A 16653-nucleotide genomic window follows, 5' to 3' on the forward strand; every position below is an offset into this window, starting at 1 on the left:
AAGGACACCTTGACAAATATGACATGACGCCCTTAGACCGCTGACCATAATGCTTGTCTCTTGAATCAAAATGGCTGCCGGAACTACTTCGCCGGTCAGTTCAGCTCTGCCAATTTCTCTCAGTTGTTTTTTGGTTGTACGTGACCTTCAATAACCTGGATTTACTCAAATGTTGTTGCTAGGACGAGAGGCAATGCAGTTCGGCGACAATTTCAAACCACGTGAGCTCACTGCTTTATGCGGTGAAGTTTCTGCATAAGGAACACGGTCCCGGTTTCAAGGATGTACAAATGATTCGTCAGTTGAGAGCACAGGCAACGATATTTCAAAAGCAAGGCGACAGAGAACGGCCTTCGTCGCGAGAGGAGTTCGAAGCCCTAAATCGCTGGCTACCCTGGTGAGTTGTCTTTTGTTCTTTTGACCCAGTACCTGTAAACTGGCAAATTAATAATTTTAGCAATGATACTGGTATACTGTAGGGACCAATGGATTTGTTATTGTCCATTTGAGATATGTATCAATCAACTTGAACTTGAACTGAAGCAACAGGGGAATCAGGAAAATTGCCCTTCAGAAAAGCAGTTGGAGAGCAGTTCCCACATGGAATGTCTTTGTCAGTGTTTTTTAGCTACATTCCCACAAAGAAAGTATTTAGAAACCTTTCGTGTGTGTTAACACGGACATATATCCTAGTAGCTCAGTTGCTCGCTATGATTGTTTGGACCGTGCGACGGAGAATTGCTTGAGATGAATAGTTTCAGTCTCAGCACACAATGTAAGAGAGATCGATCAGATTGTCCGCGAAAATTTTACTGGAAATTATACTGAATACTTTCGCAGGTATCACGAGAGAACGTGTTTTAAAGTTTGTGAGGTTTGTATAAAACACCATGGTTGAAGTCATTTATATGTCGCTTTAAACGTTCAACGACATTTAAGCTTAAATCTTTCCAGATTTTTTGCGTAATTTGCTGTTACTGAACCTTTGCCAATCCCGTGAAGTTATTTCGTCGCACGGGCAACGCAGGTAGGTCGAGCAACTGGCGCTTTTGCCCACGTAGCTTTCTGCTTTCTGTGCACACCAAAATCTAATCTTCGCTTTGTAGTAAAGTCTTTCACAATAGGGCCAAGGTTGTAGAGAACGTTAAGTTCGTGGACGACCTCCAGCAAGCGCTAAGAGAAAGCTTAGCTGTGTTTCCGGTTAGCAAATTAAAATCTGAACAAAAAATTATTAACGAGAACATCGTGAGGAGAGATGTTTTCGGGCAGTTACCGAAGTGGTTTGGAAAGAGTTCTATCTTTCAACTGCTGCCTAAAGTGTTGAAATTCTTAAGCTGGGAAGGCCACGGATTCTCTTCTAGTCCCTTCGTCATTGTCATTTCACCTCTTCTGTCGATTGTTGAAGACCAAGTTAAATACCTTTGATCATTGGGAATCGATCTGATGCTGCCTTCGATGGGAAAAACAAAACCAAAGACCAAGAAACATTGGATGGAAAGGGCGGGTTTGCTTCATTGCAAATGTCAGCTTAGTAGTACAGGGTCATCTACCCACATCTAATAATCAAAAGTTTCCACGCTTAGCTTTTCTTTTTTTTCAAGCGTAGATTAGATTAGATTTTGGCACGCACAGAAAGATACGCAAGTACCAGTTGCTCCACATACCTGCGTGGCCCGTGCGACGCAATAACTTCACGGGATTGGCAAAGTTTCAGTCATAGCAAATTATGCAAAAAATCTAGAAAGATTTAAGCTTAAATCTCATTTAACGTTTAAAGCGACATATCAATGACTGCAACCATAGTGTTGTAAACAAACCTCGCAAACTTGAAAACACGTTCTCTAGTGATACCTGTGAAACTATTCAGTATAATTTCTGGCAAAAATTTTCGCGGACAATCTGATCGATTTCTCGTACATTGTTTGTTGAGACTGAAACTTTTCACCTCAAGCAAATCTTCGTCGCACGGTCCAAACAAACATAGCGAGCAACTGAGCTACCAGGATATATGTCCGTGTTAAAACACACGAAAGGTTTGTAAAGTACACTTTACTCTGATAGGGCAGAAAAATACAAAGATTTTCTGGCAGCAATCAGATGGCAGAACGACTGCGACCGTTTGGAACTAGTCTTGTAAGACAATGTCCCCAGGGGCTCTTCATGCCCATACTTGAAATCGACTCAGCCCCTGGGTCTCCGAGGATATAACCGAAACGTGAACCAAATGTAAGCGCAATGTTGCTAGTTCAGAAACATGATTCTCACGTGCAGAATAACGCTAATTATTAAAAACTAGATCATTGGATAATGCAATTCAAGACTTTTTATTGGCTTAGCCATTATGGTATATAAGCCAATATACCATAATCTACAAATACGGTAAGCGTACGTGTCAGCTTAAAATTATAAGGGAGCTAAAAATTTAATAAAATTTAATAATATAACTTAACGTTTTTAATAAAACAATTATTCCACTTGCGCTTGTTGGATATGAGATGATTATAGCCAACTCGGCGCTACGCGCCTTGTTGGCTATCTATCATCTCATATCCAACGCGCGCTCGTGGAATAATTGTCAATTAATTCCAAATGAGGTCTACTGAGATAAAACGCAAAAATAAAAAATTGGACTATGAAGCACGTGGTTTCAAGAACTAAGGTCGTCTGTTAAATATACGAAACAGGAGCAAACGATTATCTAACTCCTATCATAATTTAATTTATTGAAAACTAGATCATTGGATAATGCAATTCAAGACTTTTTATTGGCTTAGCCACTATGGTATATCAGCCAATATACCATAATCTACAAATATGGCAAGCGTACGTGCCAGTTTAAAATTAAAAGGGAGCTAAAAATTTAATAAAATTTAATAATTGAATTCAACGTTTTTAATAAAACAATTATTCCACTCGTGCTTGTTGGATATGAGATGATTATAGCCAACTCGGCGCTACGCGCCTCGTTCGCTATCTATCATCTCATATCCAACGCGCGCTCGTGGAATAATTGTTAAGTATCATAATTGAATGTTCATGGTACTTCGTGGGATATCGATAAAGCTCATTTTAGGTAAAAAAAAAAAAAACGAAAGATCTGCAAATAGCCCATAATACATCACTGCAGATGTGCGATAAAGAAAAGTGTAGTGTTCGAATGTTTGTTTATTTAAAGGAAGTTTTATAAGGGTCAAACCTGGAAAACCACAACTTTCGCTGAAATATTTGTAAAAGCCAACGTTCAAAATCTTTATATTTATACTACTTCTTCTCCAGAGGCTTCTTTGCCTTGTTAAGTTACTCGTGCCGGTTGTAAGACTACGACTCACGGAACACGTTCATATTTTTCGCACGCACCTTTTCCCGGCAGCGGTCCGAAAAAAGCTCACATCTGGAAATAAAACCATTTCTACGTAGCTCGGAACTCAAGAAACGCTTCGAGTAATCACTGCGCCAGCTGACACAGCAGACTCGACTGCGAGTCGGTATACCTAGATCAAATACTTGCATTTTGGAAGCGGTGGCTTTGAAAAATCAGCTCAACTAGTTAGTTATTTAGTATTCTTTCCCAAGAAGGTAGCCAAATAGTGATCTATCCCCCTCAAATAAGGTCGGGTCCAAAGCTAGCAATGCATTATATGACGAAACATTATAGAGCGTGGCTGATGCGGAATGAATACCTAATTGCTCTCAATCCGCCTTGAACAGGCAAGAAGAGGTATAATTACTGTTTCCTGTTTTCTGGATCGTCTGTTGCAGTCACAGTGTACTCTTACTATAGCTACGAACGAGCCCTAGATATCCCTATGAGGAGAACGACACGCAATGCTGTTGCTGAGTTCACATCTTTTCTCTGCAACTCATTTTATCAGTAAACGAAAATGCCAGTTTGAAGCACCCGTGTCACATTTTCTCATAGGGTAACACCCGGTATTTCTCAATTGAGAATGTTGGTAGTAACCAAGTGAAAGGATCGTCTGGGCCGTCTGAGCCGTCTGATGCCGCTTATTTGATTCATCGTCTGGATCAGCCAATGAAATCGCTTTATGGAATAATCCACGTTCGCCCGCGAGTAACAAATTCCACAACATGCCGTCTGGTAAGCCTTCAGCGAGATAGTGAGGAAATACAATGGCGAAACGTACTCGTATCTCAGATGAACAGAGAGGTATTTTAGAGCGGTTTTTTGCAGGAGGGATGGTTGGAACGGGAACCATGTACAAGGAGATGGTTTTAAAAGCGTCAACGGACACTGGTTTGACGAAGGCACAAGTCGAGGTAAGCTTATTAAATCATTTGGTTAACCTCGGCTGTAGCTTTATACCAGGTTGTGCCTCATTTTATCTCAATAATTCCACAAATCAAACAAAACTAGCAATTCGTATAGATCGTAGATGCATTTATATGTCAATAATAGCCTAACGCTTAAAGTTAATTGGATGTTATTAAGATCGTGATGAGGTACAGTTTCTATACTATCAGACAGTTAACTCTGCTTTAATTACTCAAGCTCAAGATCATTCACGTTCATCATACATGTGTATTTGCATTTCAAGGTAATCCATCGATTTCCGAAATTTAAGGTTTTTATTTGAAAACATTATAAACATAAGAAGATCATATGCAAAGAGAACATCCAATAAATTAACGTGGAAGTTTTACTGAAATCTGATGACTACATTGACCATCACCGAAATTATGCACCAATTAATTAAAATTTAGATAGCTCTGAAACACGATTTGACTTTTACTTTCTATGTTATCCACGTTGCCATTCTTGTATCATAATAATACTTTTACCTGATACCATAATTAAATTTGGCAACAGCTGGTATTGCTTGTAAAATATTTTTCGTCTTTTCCAATAAACTTGCGTGTCACTTCCCCTGTCTCGATTAGGCTCTTCTACATGCGGGTGGAAGCCAACATGAAATTATAATTTGTAATTAATGAATAAAGTTTTTTTATTTGTTTTGTTTTGTTTTGTTCGACTACAACTGTACGAATTTAAGATAGTTGTATTATTATTATTAGTGTTTTTATTATGCAAACCCACAAGCTCATTTTGTCAAAGCAAGGTTCGGTTAATCCTGGTTAGGATGAAGTAGAGGGTGTCTGTTGTAGGTCTAATAATAATAATAATAATAATAATAATAATAATAAAGGAGTTTCAATAAAGAGTGGTTACTGGCGGTCTACCGGTGCCTGTAGGACCTCTTACTGCCATAGTGGTCACAGTCGTCTATTAAACTTTCAGTGGCCACTTATAAGTATTGTTATTGAAACCCCTGATAATAACACCTTTATTTAGACACAATAGTGTTTAGAGCTCAACAGCCTGTGGGGTCGTGTATAAATCCAAATAAACTGTAAATGAGGTAAATTCAAATGATTATGGTTTTTGAGGAGAGGGGAAAACTGGAGTACCTGGAGAAAAACCTCTCAGAGCAGAGTAGAGAACCAACTAACTCAATCCACTTATGGTGCAGGGTCCAGGAATCATACCCGGAACACATTGGTGGAAGGTGAGCACTCTCACCACTACGCCAACCCTGCTCCCTCTGTCTGTTGTCTAAAGGACATTAAATACTATATTCAAGCATGTACCAATACTGTAACTAGTGGCATGGCATTATTGCAGTATTTCTCAATAGTTCTTATGCATACCTCCTCTTTCTCCTCTCCTCTTCCTTTTTCCTCATGATAACACTTTTATGGTCTTTGATCAAAATTAATATAATTAAAAATAGTTTATGCATGTTTATTCAGCTGTCATCAGTGGATAATTATTACTAATTTTAGCATAATGAGTAATGTAACAATTACACTGAATGATTTTTGCAGAAGTGGTCAGGAATCAGAAAAGAAAAAGGCCACAAGTATCATCTTCTTCTGTAGATGCCACATTAAAAAGATTCAAAGGTGTCAAAGGACCAAATTCTTACAATTTATTTTGTGCTGAATTCTTTAAAACAGGTACTTGTATTAGAGGGAGAATATATTTGATATACACATACTCAGTCATTTTCTTACAATGCTGATATTGTCATTATTTTTCATTTCACTCCTGTTTTATCCATACTTACTACATTGTATAGGTGCACTCAGTTGTGGCTTAATGTAAGTTATAAGTAGGAATTAGCATTAAATACAGCTGTAGGTATGGCCCTGGATTCAAATACTTTTTAAAGCAGGGATATAGACGATATTGTTAAAAGACGGAAATTGACAGTTCACAGACAGGTTTATAATAATCCATTACTACAGATTTTTAAGACCCCACAAAGTTTTCCAGCCTGGAAAATCAAGTGCACAGCTGCCTATTTCCCCTTGCCTTCCAGCTATTATCTACATTCCTTGTCAAACCTGAGTTTTTGGTTTCATGTTTGTTTTCATGTACACTATACTCACATGTAAATCGATAGCAACACTGTAAGGATCACAAATTTCTCAAATTAATTCAAAGTTTACTGTTTAATGTAATGGTTATGAGTTCTTGTAAATGCACAATGTTTGTGCGGGAGGTCAAGGGCTCGAGCCCCGGCCGGACCAACACTCAGGGGCTTAAAATAGTTGAGAAAATATGCTACCTTTCTATAACATAAAGAAATGTTTAGATATTCTAGTTTTCTCAGATAGGGACAATGAAATGGAGGTCCTGTCTCCTGCAGGGTTAGGGGCAGGAGACGTTAATTTCCCATGCACCAGAATACTGTGTGATGGATGTCCTCCCTTGGGGTGGGATGGGTGGTAAACAGGACCCCCGTTGATACCAGTGTTTACAACACTGAAGGGGCTATCCTGTATGTCCACTCTAGTCTCTCTTCCAGATAGGAGGGGGTCTCAGGACAAATACATGTATACATACATACCAATACAAGTTGATCCAGAACTGCCTGACAAATGACTAAAACCTGTATAATGGGTTGTAAGTAATGTCAGTTGCATACAACCCATTATGTTGTATAATGCTTAATGTCATGATTAAGTATTGTTACTGCTTGACATCATGGCTATTAATATTAGGAACAATGGTTTTGATTTGTGTTATTGTAGCCTATAAAAATAATTTTTTTCTCACTCAGACATTCTTTTCAGAACTGCTCTAGCTTGCATGAAGTTTTGGAAAGGAAACAGGCCTTCCATCGATACCTTGACATTTTTCAAGTGGTCAAATGTAGGCTTTGTTGCAGATCACAATACAATATAATAGTTATTTTGAATCATCAATGTGTTGATAGCTCATTGTTGGGAAATGACTGATCTTTAATTTAGTAATCAGTAAGTGTTATGTGGCTGTAAGGTGGTCTTGACTGACATCACTGCATGTGATTAGTGGACTTAGTCATATATTTTTCATGAATCATATATGTTCTTTTACTAAGTTGCAGATGAATGTAAAGGTCTTACCTACCAACAGAGGAATAAGAAAGCATCTGAAAAGTGGTGAGAAAGAAGTGACATGGAGAAAAAAAGTTTGTGGATTCTGCAAAAGTTTATAAAGAATTAAATGTCAAAGTATCAGAACTCACGGAAGAGCAGAAAAGAAAACTAATTGATAGACACAGAAAGAAACTTTTGGAAGAGGTACTATTAATACAGCTGTGTATGTTCACCCTGATAGAGTTAAGTTGCCTATCTTCAAAAAACATTAATAATACCAAGGGTAATTATGAATTATTCATATTGAGCATTTCCTTAGGGGATTTAAAAGAAGTGTTTTCGGGTTATAGCTATATCTTAATAATTAAGACTGAAGATAATATAACCTTTTTAATTGCCTTATTTTATTGCATGTATAGATCCTGGTTCTTGAAAATTTGGGTTGTCAGACATCCACATTATATCTGGATATCAGTGGTGAAGTGTACAACCTTGGATCTAGGGCTGGAACAGCATTTCTTGCAACTAATCAAGAGATGAGCATAAAATTTCGAGAATATTTTGGTAAGAAGACAATATTTGCTTTCAAACAGTGAAATTTTATGTGACAAGTTCACCATAATTATTCACTTTGAGTGAGGTTAAGAATATGGAATCGAGTGTACTGTTTTGCATTTTAAACCAAAGATGGCATCTGCAGCCAATATCCTATTTGTGGATTGTGGCCATATAATAGATGATAGGTTCTTAATCAACCCTTGATCAACCCTTTTCCTCCCCAGTCCTGCCTCTCTCTTGTTTTATGGTGTACATTGTGTATATTTTCTAGTGTTTGATTGCCCTCGCCTTAGCAGGCAATACATTAAGATTTTAATAAAGCAACTACCCTATATGAGTTACCCTTACAAACAGAGCACTGCAGATATTTCATTCACTGATTAAGGTTTGCCATTTTGTGGGAAAACTGGAACATAAAACATCCTTTTTGTGGGTGTTGGTGGACCTCGTGAAGCGCCCATTAATGGAAGCTCAGAACTATGAAAAATGAACGGCACAATTTGGCACTTTGTTTCAAGGAAGGGAGCATGTCTTCAAGAGCTGCATCAAAGATGATGTTAATAAGTAAGATCAAGATGCGGACACTGCTGTGATCATAGCAAACAGGATAATGTCTTGATTGAGTCACCTATAAAACAATTTTGCCATCTACCTTAGAGTCTGAGACGAGGAATTTCAGTGAGGGGTTGCATCTCATGGGACTACAGTACAAAATCCTATTTGACAGGGACTGGTTTTTATACCAAGAATAATTTATTTTCAAGTACTCCAGAGTTTTTAAACATTAATGTTGTAGGTGTTGTGACTTTTTCAAAATTAAGGTACATGTATGTAAGTTGAACCACAAAGAAGTGTATGAGCCATTTAATAGAATCCTCATGTGAAACTTACATGTAGCTGCCATTCATATCTTGTTTACATATTAAGTCTTTTGTTTACTTTCTGTTTTATAGGTGCAAATAATCAGCAATTTACTATTGCTCATGTGCAAGACCTTTTCAACAAGAAATACAGTAAGTATTTAAAAAACTGCAGAAGTTGTCATTAAACAACTACGTTTTGTATGTAACTAATGGTTTGAGTTACAAATGGAATGTACTAAAGGAATGTAAATTTTAGTTTAATGCATGTATGAGGTATTTCAGAAATAGAATTTTTCTGGTTTAGTTAAGAAACAGAATTAATTACAGTGAAGTTTTAAATAATGATCAAGTACTGGGAAAGAACATTATCCGCACTGCCCATGGCCCTCTTTACTTTGAGTGTTGTGCAAATTTGGATTCTCAGGGGAGCCATTTTGTTTACCAGGGGCCATTCGCTCTGTTATTTTAGTTACACTTAGTCAACAAGGATTGTGTACTGTGTAAAAAGGGCTCAATTAAGGACCAAAACAGTTACAGTAATTACTTCCTCGAAGACATAGCTTTTGCTAGAATGTGATGAATAATTTGTTGTTTTTCTACTGAGGCCAACTCAAAACCAAAATTCAATACTAACTTTTTACTTAGATATGCAAACATTTGTAAGTAGCGAGCAGAATTGTCATGAGTGAAAGTTGTCTAAAGTTCCATCATCTGCCTTAGTTGAGCCCTGAAGGAAGTCTTAGGGTAATAATTTACTGTAAGTAAATTTAAGGTATTTTTTGCAGTCACAAATTTGATTAATTAAAATTAATTTGCTGAACATTTCACTGATAAATTAACTTTAAAAACCCTCCATCTGGTTCGAAATCAGGCCAGATTGCTGTATCAAAGTTAGGTCAATTTAATTCCATAGAGGTATAACCAAAATGCGAGTGCTCATTCAGATCATGCCGCATTAGACCAATCAATGGAAATGAAATCATCGAACAATTTAGCTACATTACAATAAAATGTTAAATAGTATAATCTAAGTGAAGAGAATGACCCAATATTGATTCTAGAACCTAAGTGATAATAATTAGCCTAAGAGAATACATTCTTGATTGAAATGCTAGGACCAAGAGTATTATGCTCGAGCCAGAAAGTAGTTTTTGGTAATGAAAGTCATCTAACCCTTTAAGCATACTTTTGAATGTTAACTCTTTAGTTCATTTTCGAGGAATTGCTTTTTCTTTTGCTTTTTCTTTAAATGCCTTAAAGGTTATATTGATTTTAATGTTTTGTCATGTGTAAATTTTAAGACGTCTAAATATAACATCAGAAATAGTGAAGTTACACTGGGGAAAGGCCTTGTTGGAACTGATGTTTTTAAGTTTTCTTTTTTTAATCATATTGTAGACCTGTGGAATTGTCTTCCACTACACATTAGAATGATTGAATCTTTCTCATCATTTAAGAACAGTATCAATGAATTTTATCAAAACAAATTTAATGGAAATAAGGATAGATTTTTATAATTAATTAATAATTAATGTCATGTTAATTATACTATTTGAGCTACTATATTATACGTAAAAATTTTTTTTCTCTTCATTGAGGCAGTTAATTTTTATGAGGAATCTTCGAATTCTGTATAAACTGACCTAATTATTCAGATCTTGTGAATTTTTTATTTTTTTTAATAATCATTAATTTATCTTTAATTTGTATATTATGTTAAGACCTGTATAATTAAAATTGAGTATATTAAAAAATTAAATTAAATTGTTGCTGCAGAAGTGTCACGTATAGGATTAAAACAACACATCATTTATCCTTAATGCTCTCCACTGAACAAGTTTCATCTCAGTATATTAAGTGTACTTCACCAGGACCCAACTTATATGGTTTCTATTCTTATGAAACGTACCCATAGTAAAGTCGCTTTGAATTTGGTGATTTGTTGCAAATTATTTCACAACTATAAAATATCGTCGGTTAATTAATACAAATCACCTTTGAGGGAAAATTTCCTCGGTTTCTTCTCATTATTTCTTTTCTGATAGTAAATATCTGCTGTTTTTTAAAAAAATTGAGTTGTACTGTATTGAATTAATTATATTCAATGTGAGAGCAATCGTGCGTTCGGAGAAAAGAGAAAGGCAAATCACTGATGGACACTAATAGCTTTGACCTTAGTTTGAGCTGAACAATAAACTCTGATTTTACAGTTATGAAGCTAACTACACTTGCTAGGGAGATTATTTTTAGTAACATTAAATATTTATTTCTTTTTTGGATAGATTGTAAAGATTGTGTGATAACTGTCAATCATACAGTTGTTCCTGACTTTTTTGATGAGGTATATTACGTCGCGCCGATTTTGAGCTTGTCGCTTGTTTTCAAAGATGGAACACTTGGCAGGTCTGAATGGGACCTCCTTTTAAAATTCAGCTGTGAGATTTTGGATGCCACGCTCAGAGATCGTATGGCGACAACCATCATCCAACGTGTATCGTTAATAACTGCAATGTATTATGTCATAAATACGCCAGTCTGATACTGAGTCGTCGTTGCAAACACAGGACATAACTTTAGATATAGGGTGGGTGAAGAGCAAAGAAAATGACCAATAAAACAGGGTTGAGTGAGCTACCGGCTACCCCCAAATTTCATATATTTAGAAAATATAAACAGAAAAGTGAGGTTGATTTCGCGAGGTTCCAGTGATTACCTGTAGACCCCGCACTAACAGGCCGGTTAATGACCCCAATTTTCCGAAAATTAGAAAATAGCTGAAACCGGGGTCGTTCTTGCGAAGTTTCCAGTGATTACCTATACCCCCCACCAAAACACCGGTGAATGGCCCCAATTTTCAGACATCTAGAAAATAACCAAAAACAGGGTCGAGTTCAGAAGTTTCTAGTCATTATCCATACACTCCGCACTAACACACCGGTTAAGGACCCCAACTTCAGATATCTAGATACTAAGAACAAAAAATGGGGTCGATTTTGGGAGTTGCCAGTGATTACCCATAGCGTTTCTTTTTTATATTTGCATATTTCGAAGTTTATTCGCGAGCACCCATAGCGCGTCGACCATATACTCAACTCAAGCTAAGTCTAAAAGCAACTCGCCGAGCTAATGCAACACCTAAAAACCCCCACTCTATAAACCCAAAAACTCCCTTTGGCATGCTTACTTATTTGCGCAATCAACATAGAGAGTTGCTTTTACACTTTCCACCTGGCCCCTCTCTTTTATCACTCCATTCTTAGAATGATACACAAGGCTTACGGACTTCCAGGCTTCATGATGCCTTTCCGTCACCAGGCGGCCCTAAATCAACCAAAAGAACATCACTCGATCGTTTGTTGCTTTCAAGCTGTCCGCCATTACTAAAACTTCACTTCGCTACACTTTGGCGCTCAAATTTAACGTCACAATCCCTTCATCGCGTCATCACCTACATACGGTCCGCTACACAAATTTATTCATTGGAACGCCGATCGGCACGCAACTATCGCTACTGTAATATTGCGATGTAATTAATAATAGTAATAATAATAAAATCTTTATTACCGTGTCAATGTATTTAGCTCATAGAGCTAATTGGGGACACCTACTTTTACTAAATTAATAAAAAAAAACTATGTACAGTATCATAATAAGTAACAATACAGCCGATAAACTATGCATTAAAATTTTAAAATATTTAGAAATATCAACAGTGTTCAAAAAAAAAAAAAAAAAAAAAAAAAATCACGTGCTGCAAAGATTGCAGCAATTGCCACTGTCTTCCACTAGGCTGACCAGGTCAACTCTACGGATTCTAGTTTTAAAGATACTAAGGCTTGGTAGTTCACGCATACCATTTTCTAATTTGGACCAAATATATGGTCCTTGATACCTTAGTGTGTGTTTACCATAGCGTATAGTGTTAAATCGTGGTATTTCAAAGTCACTATTCCTAAGGTTATAACGAGTACCCTTTCGAGTAAATATCTCAGATATGTATCTGGGTACTAGATCGTTCTTTACTTTATACATTAGTGTTGCTATGTCCTGTAAGCGTCTATTATGAAGCGTAGGTAACTTAGCACGCTTAAGAAGTTCCTCGTATGTCTCAATTGTTTATACACACTCCCGGAGCGCTATTGTTGCGCAAAGAAGTAGCTGCAATTCATCTCCAATCACAGCAATACTGTAAGTAAATTGCTCACTTATCTTATAACATCATTTGTGGTTAAATGTCAGGTGTATAGTGCATGAAGAGAAAGGTTACTGAGAAGTTCAAAGAACACAACAGTGCTCAACAAGCAACTGCCACCTTGGGTAATGTGGGTTCTGTTACGATGTGCTGATGCTGATAATTTAAGAAATTAGTTGTAAATATCTTACATAAGTTATCTGAACAGTTTCTGATTTTAATGTTTTTAGTTTCAATGTAGATTAATTCTGAACGATGAAAACAAATCTCATGCACATATCAAATTGTTGTGTATGTTTTCTTTGTGTGATGGAGTAATGAATGGTGGGAAACTACAACACATTCATTTGCAGCTAAACTCCTCTGACACATTATGCCATTTCATGTGAACAAACAGTTTTGTTTTTATTTGTAACATGTTGCTGTCACAGGAAAAATATTCATTTTGACTGCTAGGATGAATAATTTAGGGGTTAATCTGCCACACTATAGTAATGCTGTGATTCTGTTACATACAAGCTTTTTGTACCTACAGTCTACTTCATAAATAGAACTAGAAACTGCAAACCAATGTTTACCAACTACACTGATAGTGGGATTTACACTGCCGGGTTGAAAGATGGCAGTCTAAATCCTACAGGGATCAACGAATGCTTTTCATTCCACTAATTTATTCATGTTTTTCTCGTGGCCATGTTCCCACCAATAACATAGCTCCATTTTCTGCCTTTAAAAGCACACACAACCCACAATTCCTCCATTCGCTCCGACGAAGGGCTAACGCTCGAAACGTCAGCTTTTGTAATCGTTACGTTGGCCAATTTACCATTTCAACTCTGTTGATATATCCTAATTATTCGTTACTCCCACCGATGCAGCCCCAAAAGTTTCTTTTGAAACTATCGGCCTTTAAACAAAAAATTGAGGCTGGCTAATGGGTCACCAACCAGATACACTTTAGGGTTAAAGCAATGTAGGAGAAGAATTCTTTCTTACTATATAACCAAAAGAAGAGATATTTTAAATCTACAAGTTTGAGCAAAACTTCTTGAAAACTTTGTTATCATAAATTTTACCTTCAGTTAACTTCTACAAATATTTACCCTCCCATGCAAATCTCTCAGTTTTCATTCATTTCATTATTTATTTTCACCAAAGAGAACTAACAAAATTGTTCAATGGGAGAAAGTGTATCCGAACACATTAAAAGAGTTGAAAGAGACAGAAAATTAACTCTTTAACTCCCAAGATCTGATTGTTAATTCTCCCCTCTATCAACTAAACATTTCTCTTGTCAATTAGATACTAGAGTATCTCAAGATAGCAATGCTGCAGCATATTCTGTTGAGTGACAGATCTTGTGCAGAGATTCATCTACCTGCCCATTCCAAATAAGTGTCAGATGGTGGGGTTAGGGTCAGCAAAAGTTAGATTTAAGAGCACCCCTCTTGGCTCATTGCCAATTGGATTGTAGGTTTAGTAACTTCATTGACTACATACTGGTCAATACAAATTGGAATTTTCTTTTTCATTTGCTTGGGCAGGAAGGGGGGGAGAGGCATAATTTATGGAGGATTCCCAGTTGGATGTTTTCAGAAACATATCTCTGAAGTTATTTTCTGCAGGGGAGAAGGTACACTTACAACCAAAGAAAACAATGCATGCAAAGAAGAAAGATGTTTCATTTCCTAACACAAACTTATCTGCCTTTGCATCAAGAACATACACATGAGGAAATAACATCTTAAAACTAAACCTTTAATATCATATCATAAAGGAAAGTCATTCAGAGATATCCTAGTAAGAGCTTAACTTTGAGGGGAGAAGATTTAAAGGTGCTACTGAATGGCATGAGTATCAACACCTATTAAAAGTTGACTACCTTCTTTTGCTTTCCTGCTTACTGGTGTGATAACTTTCACAAGGTAGAGTTCTTCATTGATCAAGTGACTCCTTTCATTGCTCTAATTCATCTGTCATTCATTCAGTGATGAGGATAGTAGATTTAACATAACTTACTCTCAATTACACTAGAATTACAACACCATTGAGTACATATAGGAAATGTCCTTACATTTAACACTTTATAAAATAAGTAATACACTTAACACAACAAACAGGTTGCAGTGAACTCTAGTTGAATGCAATGCATTCTGTAAAAAAATGATGAATTCGAGAAAATGCACCCCTTTAATAATCTCCTTAAATCGGTATTATGTTACTCTCAGTTTGCTTGCTAAACTTGCTGCACAGCAACAAGAATTTGGTTTTAGATCAAGATAACAACTACCTGATAGATTTCAGTTTTCTCGTTAATTGTATGCTGGATAATGGAGTAACCTGTTAATCATTTCTGAGAGTTCAAGAATTAAGATGTATGCCCTCAAAAGAATGTAATTGTATCTTGACACATACAGTGCTTATTGTAACAGTTAGTTTAAGAACCTTGCTGATTAGAAGAGAGTAAAGGCAAATTAAGGCATGGATTTGTATCTGTGACACTGTTTAGAGATAAAGGTGGTCCTGTACCTGTCCAAATATAATTCTTGCTACCATGGAGATTGTTTTAAGTATACAATCATATAATCCTTCACTTTCAGGTAATTACAGCTCCTGCTTTGTTTTGAAACTTTATAGTAGCAGAAAGTTGTAGTAGGAAGAATTACAGTTGCTCATACAGGGTGTAAAATTAACATTTTTCCTTTTGTAGCCACTTGCCCTGTAAATATTTTAAGTGGCAGCCAATTCCAAACAGTTGAATGCCATATTTTATTTTATAAGATATTGTAGAACCCCCCCCCCCCCCCCAATGTATGAAAGTCAATACTTTGAACAGTAGGTACTTAGAAGCAATAGAAAACAAGAATCTTGAAGCCCTTTTCTCTAATCAAGGATAAATTGATCCTGAATCATACAGTCATCATGGAACAAACTCACTAACTCAAACATGTTCAATACCCAACCAATACATTGTTGAAAGTAGATATCAAGTAATACCTAAGTCAACAATAATTTTATCAACAAATTGGTGAAAATGTTTTTTCAACCATAATATTTGCTCTTTAATTGCTTCTAGTCAATGATTCTTCCTAGGTTTAACAATATGAAAAAGGTCTCATTTCAAACATGAAAAGACCTTGAATCGATCTAAATCTGCAAGGCATTTGTAACAGGGACACCACATTTGGACATGCACTGGCAAGGTCTGAGTCGGCTTACGCGAACCAGACCTTGCCAGTGCATGTCCAATGTGATATCCTGGTTGAAGTGCACACACTGAAAAATGGTTTAAATCACAAAATATCTGCACAAGCTCAGGAGGAAGCCGTAAAAGCGAAGAATGTTGAGTACACATTCATGGAGTAAGGTCACGTCTTCGGACACTCTCGAGGCCTATGGCTTTTCCTTTGCCTTATCTTCTTCGGAGACGCTGTTTTTGCCCGTGCGAAATTGCAAACAACTGTTAAATCGGTCCTTACACGGTCTCCCTTACAAGAACTGTTGTTTGCACTATTTGCTTTCGCTTCCGTCTACATTTCTTCACATCGTGGTTGCCACTGCACGTCGTTTGTTAGTCACAAAGGGTTTTCTTCTTTGCGAGTTGCCTACTACATTTATTATTACTGCTCTAGCTATTGCCCTTACAAAGACCCTGAC

General features: G+C 36.7%; 1 protein-coding gene across 14 annotated transcripts; it reads left to right on the plus strand.

Moving 5' to 3' along the window:
- Nucleotides 1–36: 36 nt before the first annotated feature.
- Nucleotides 37–14966, plus strand: LOC148721192 (uncharacterized). Of its 14 annotated transcripts, none has more exons than XM_088734905.1 (8): nt 37–397; nt 3920–4278; nt 5490–5525; nt 5845–5976; nt 7386–7587; nt 7803–7947; nt 8895–8954; nt 11087–12803. In XM_088734905.1, exons 2-4 carry the CDS (start codon nt 4132–4134, stop codon nt 5896–5898), a joined length of 237 nt encoding a protein of 78 aa, XP_088591031.1. In that variant the 5' UTR covers nt 37–397; nt 3920–4131; the 3' UTR covers nt 5899–5976; nt 7386–7587; nt 7803–7947; nt 8895–8954; nt 11087–12803. The 14 variants fall into 14 exon arrangements, 13 of the variants coding, with proteins under 13 accessions (XP_088591031.1, XP_088591033.1, XP_088591034.1 ...); XM_088734907.1 differs by having other exon boundaries at nt 7392–7587; XM_088734908.1 differs by having other exon boundaries at nt 5845–5922.
- Nucleotides 14967–16653: the final 1687 nt, after the last annotated feature.

Source organism: Stylophora pistillata, chromosome 10 (assembly GCF_964205215.1).
Source record: "Stylophora pistillata chromosome 10, jaStyPist1.2, whole genome shotgun sequence".
Taxonomy (NCBI): Eukaryota; Metazoa; Cnidaria; class Anthozoa; order Scleractinia; family Pocilloporidae; genus Stylophora; species Stylophora pistillata.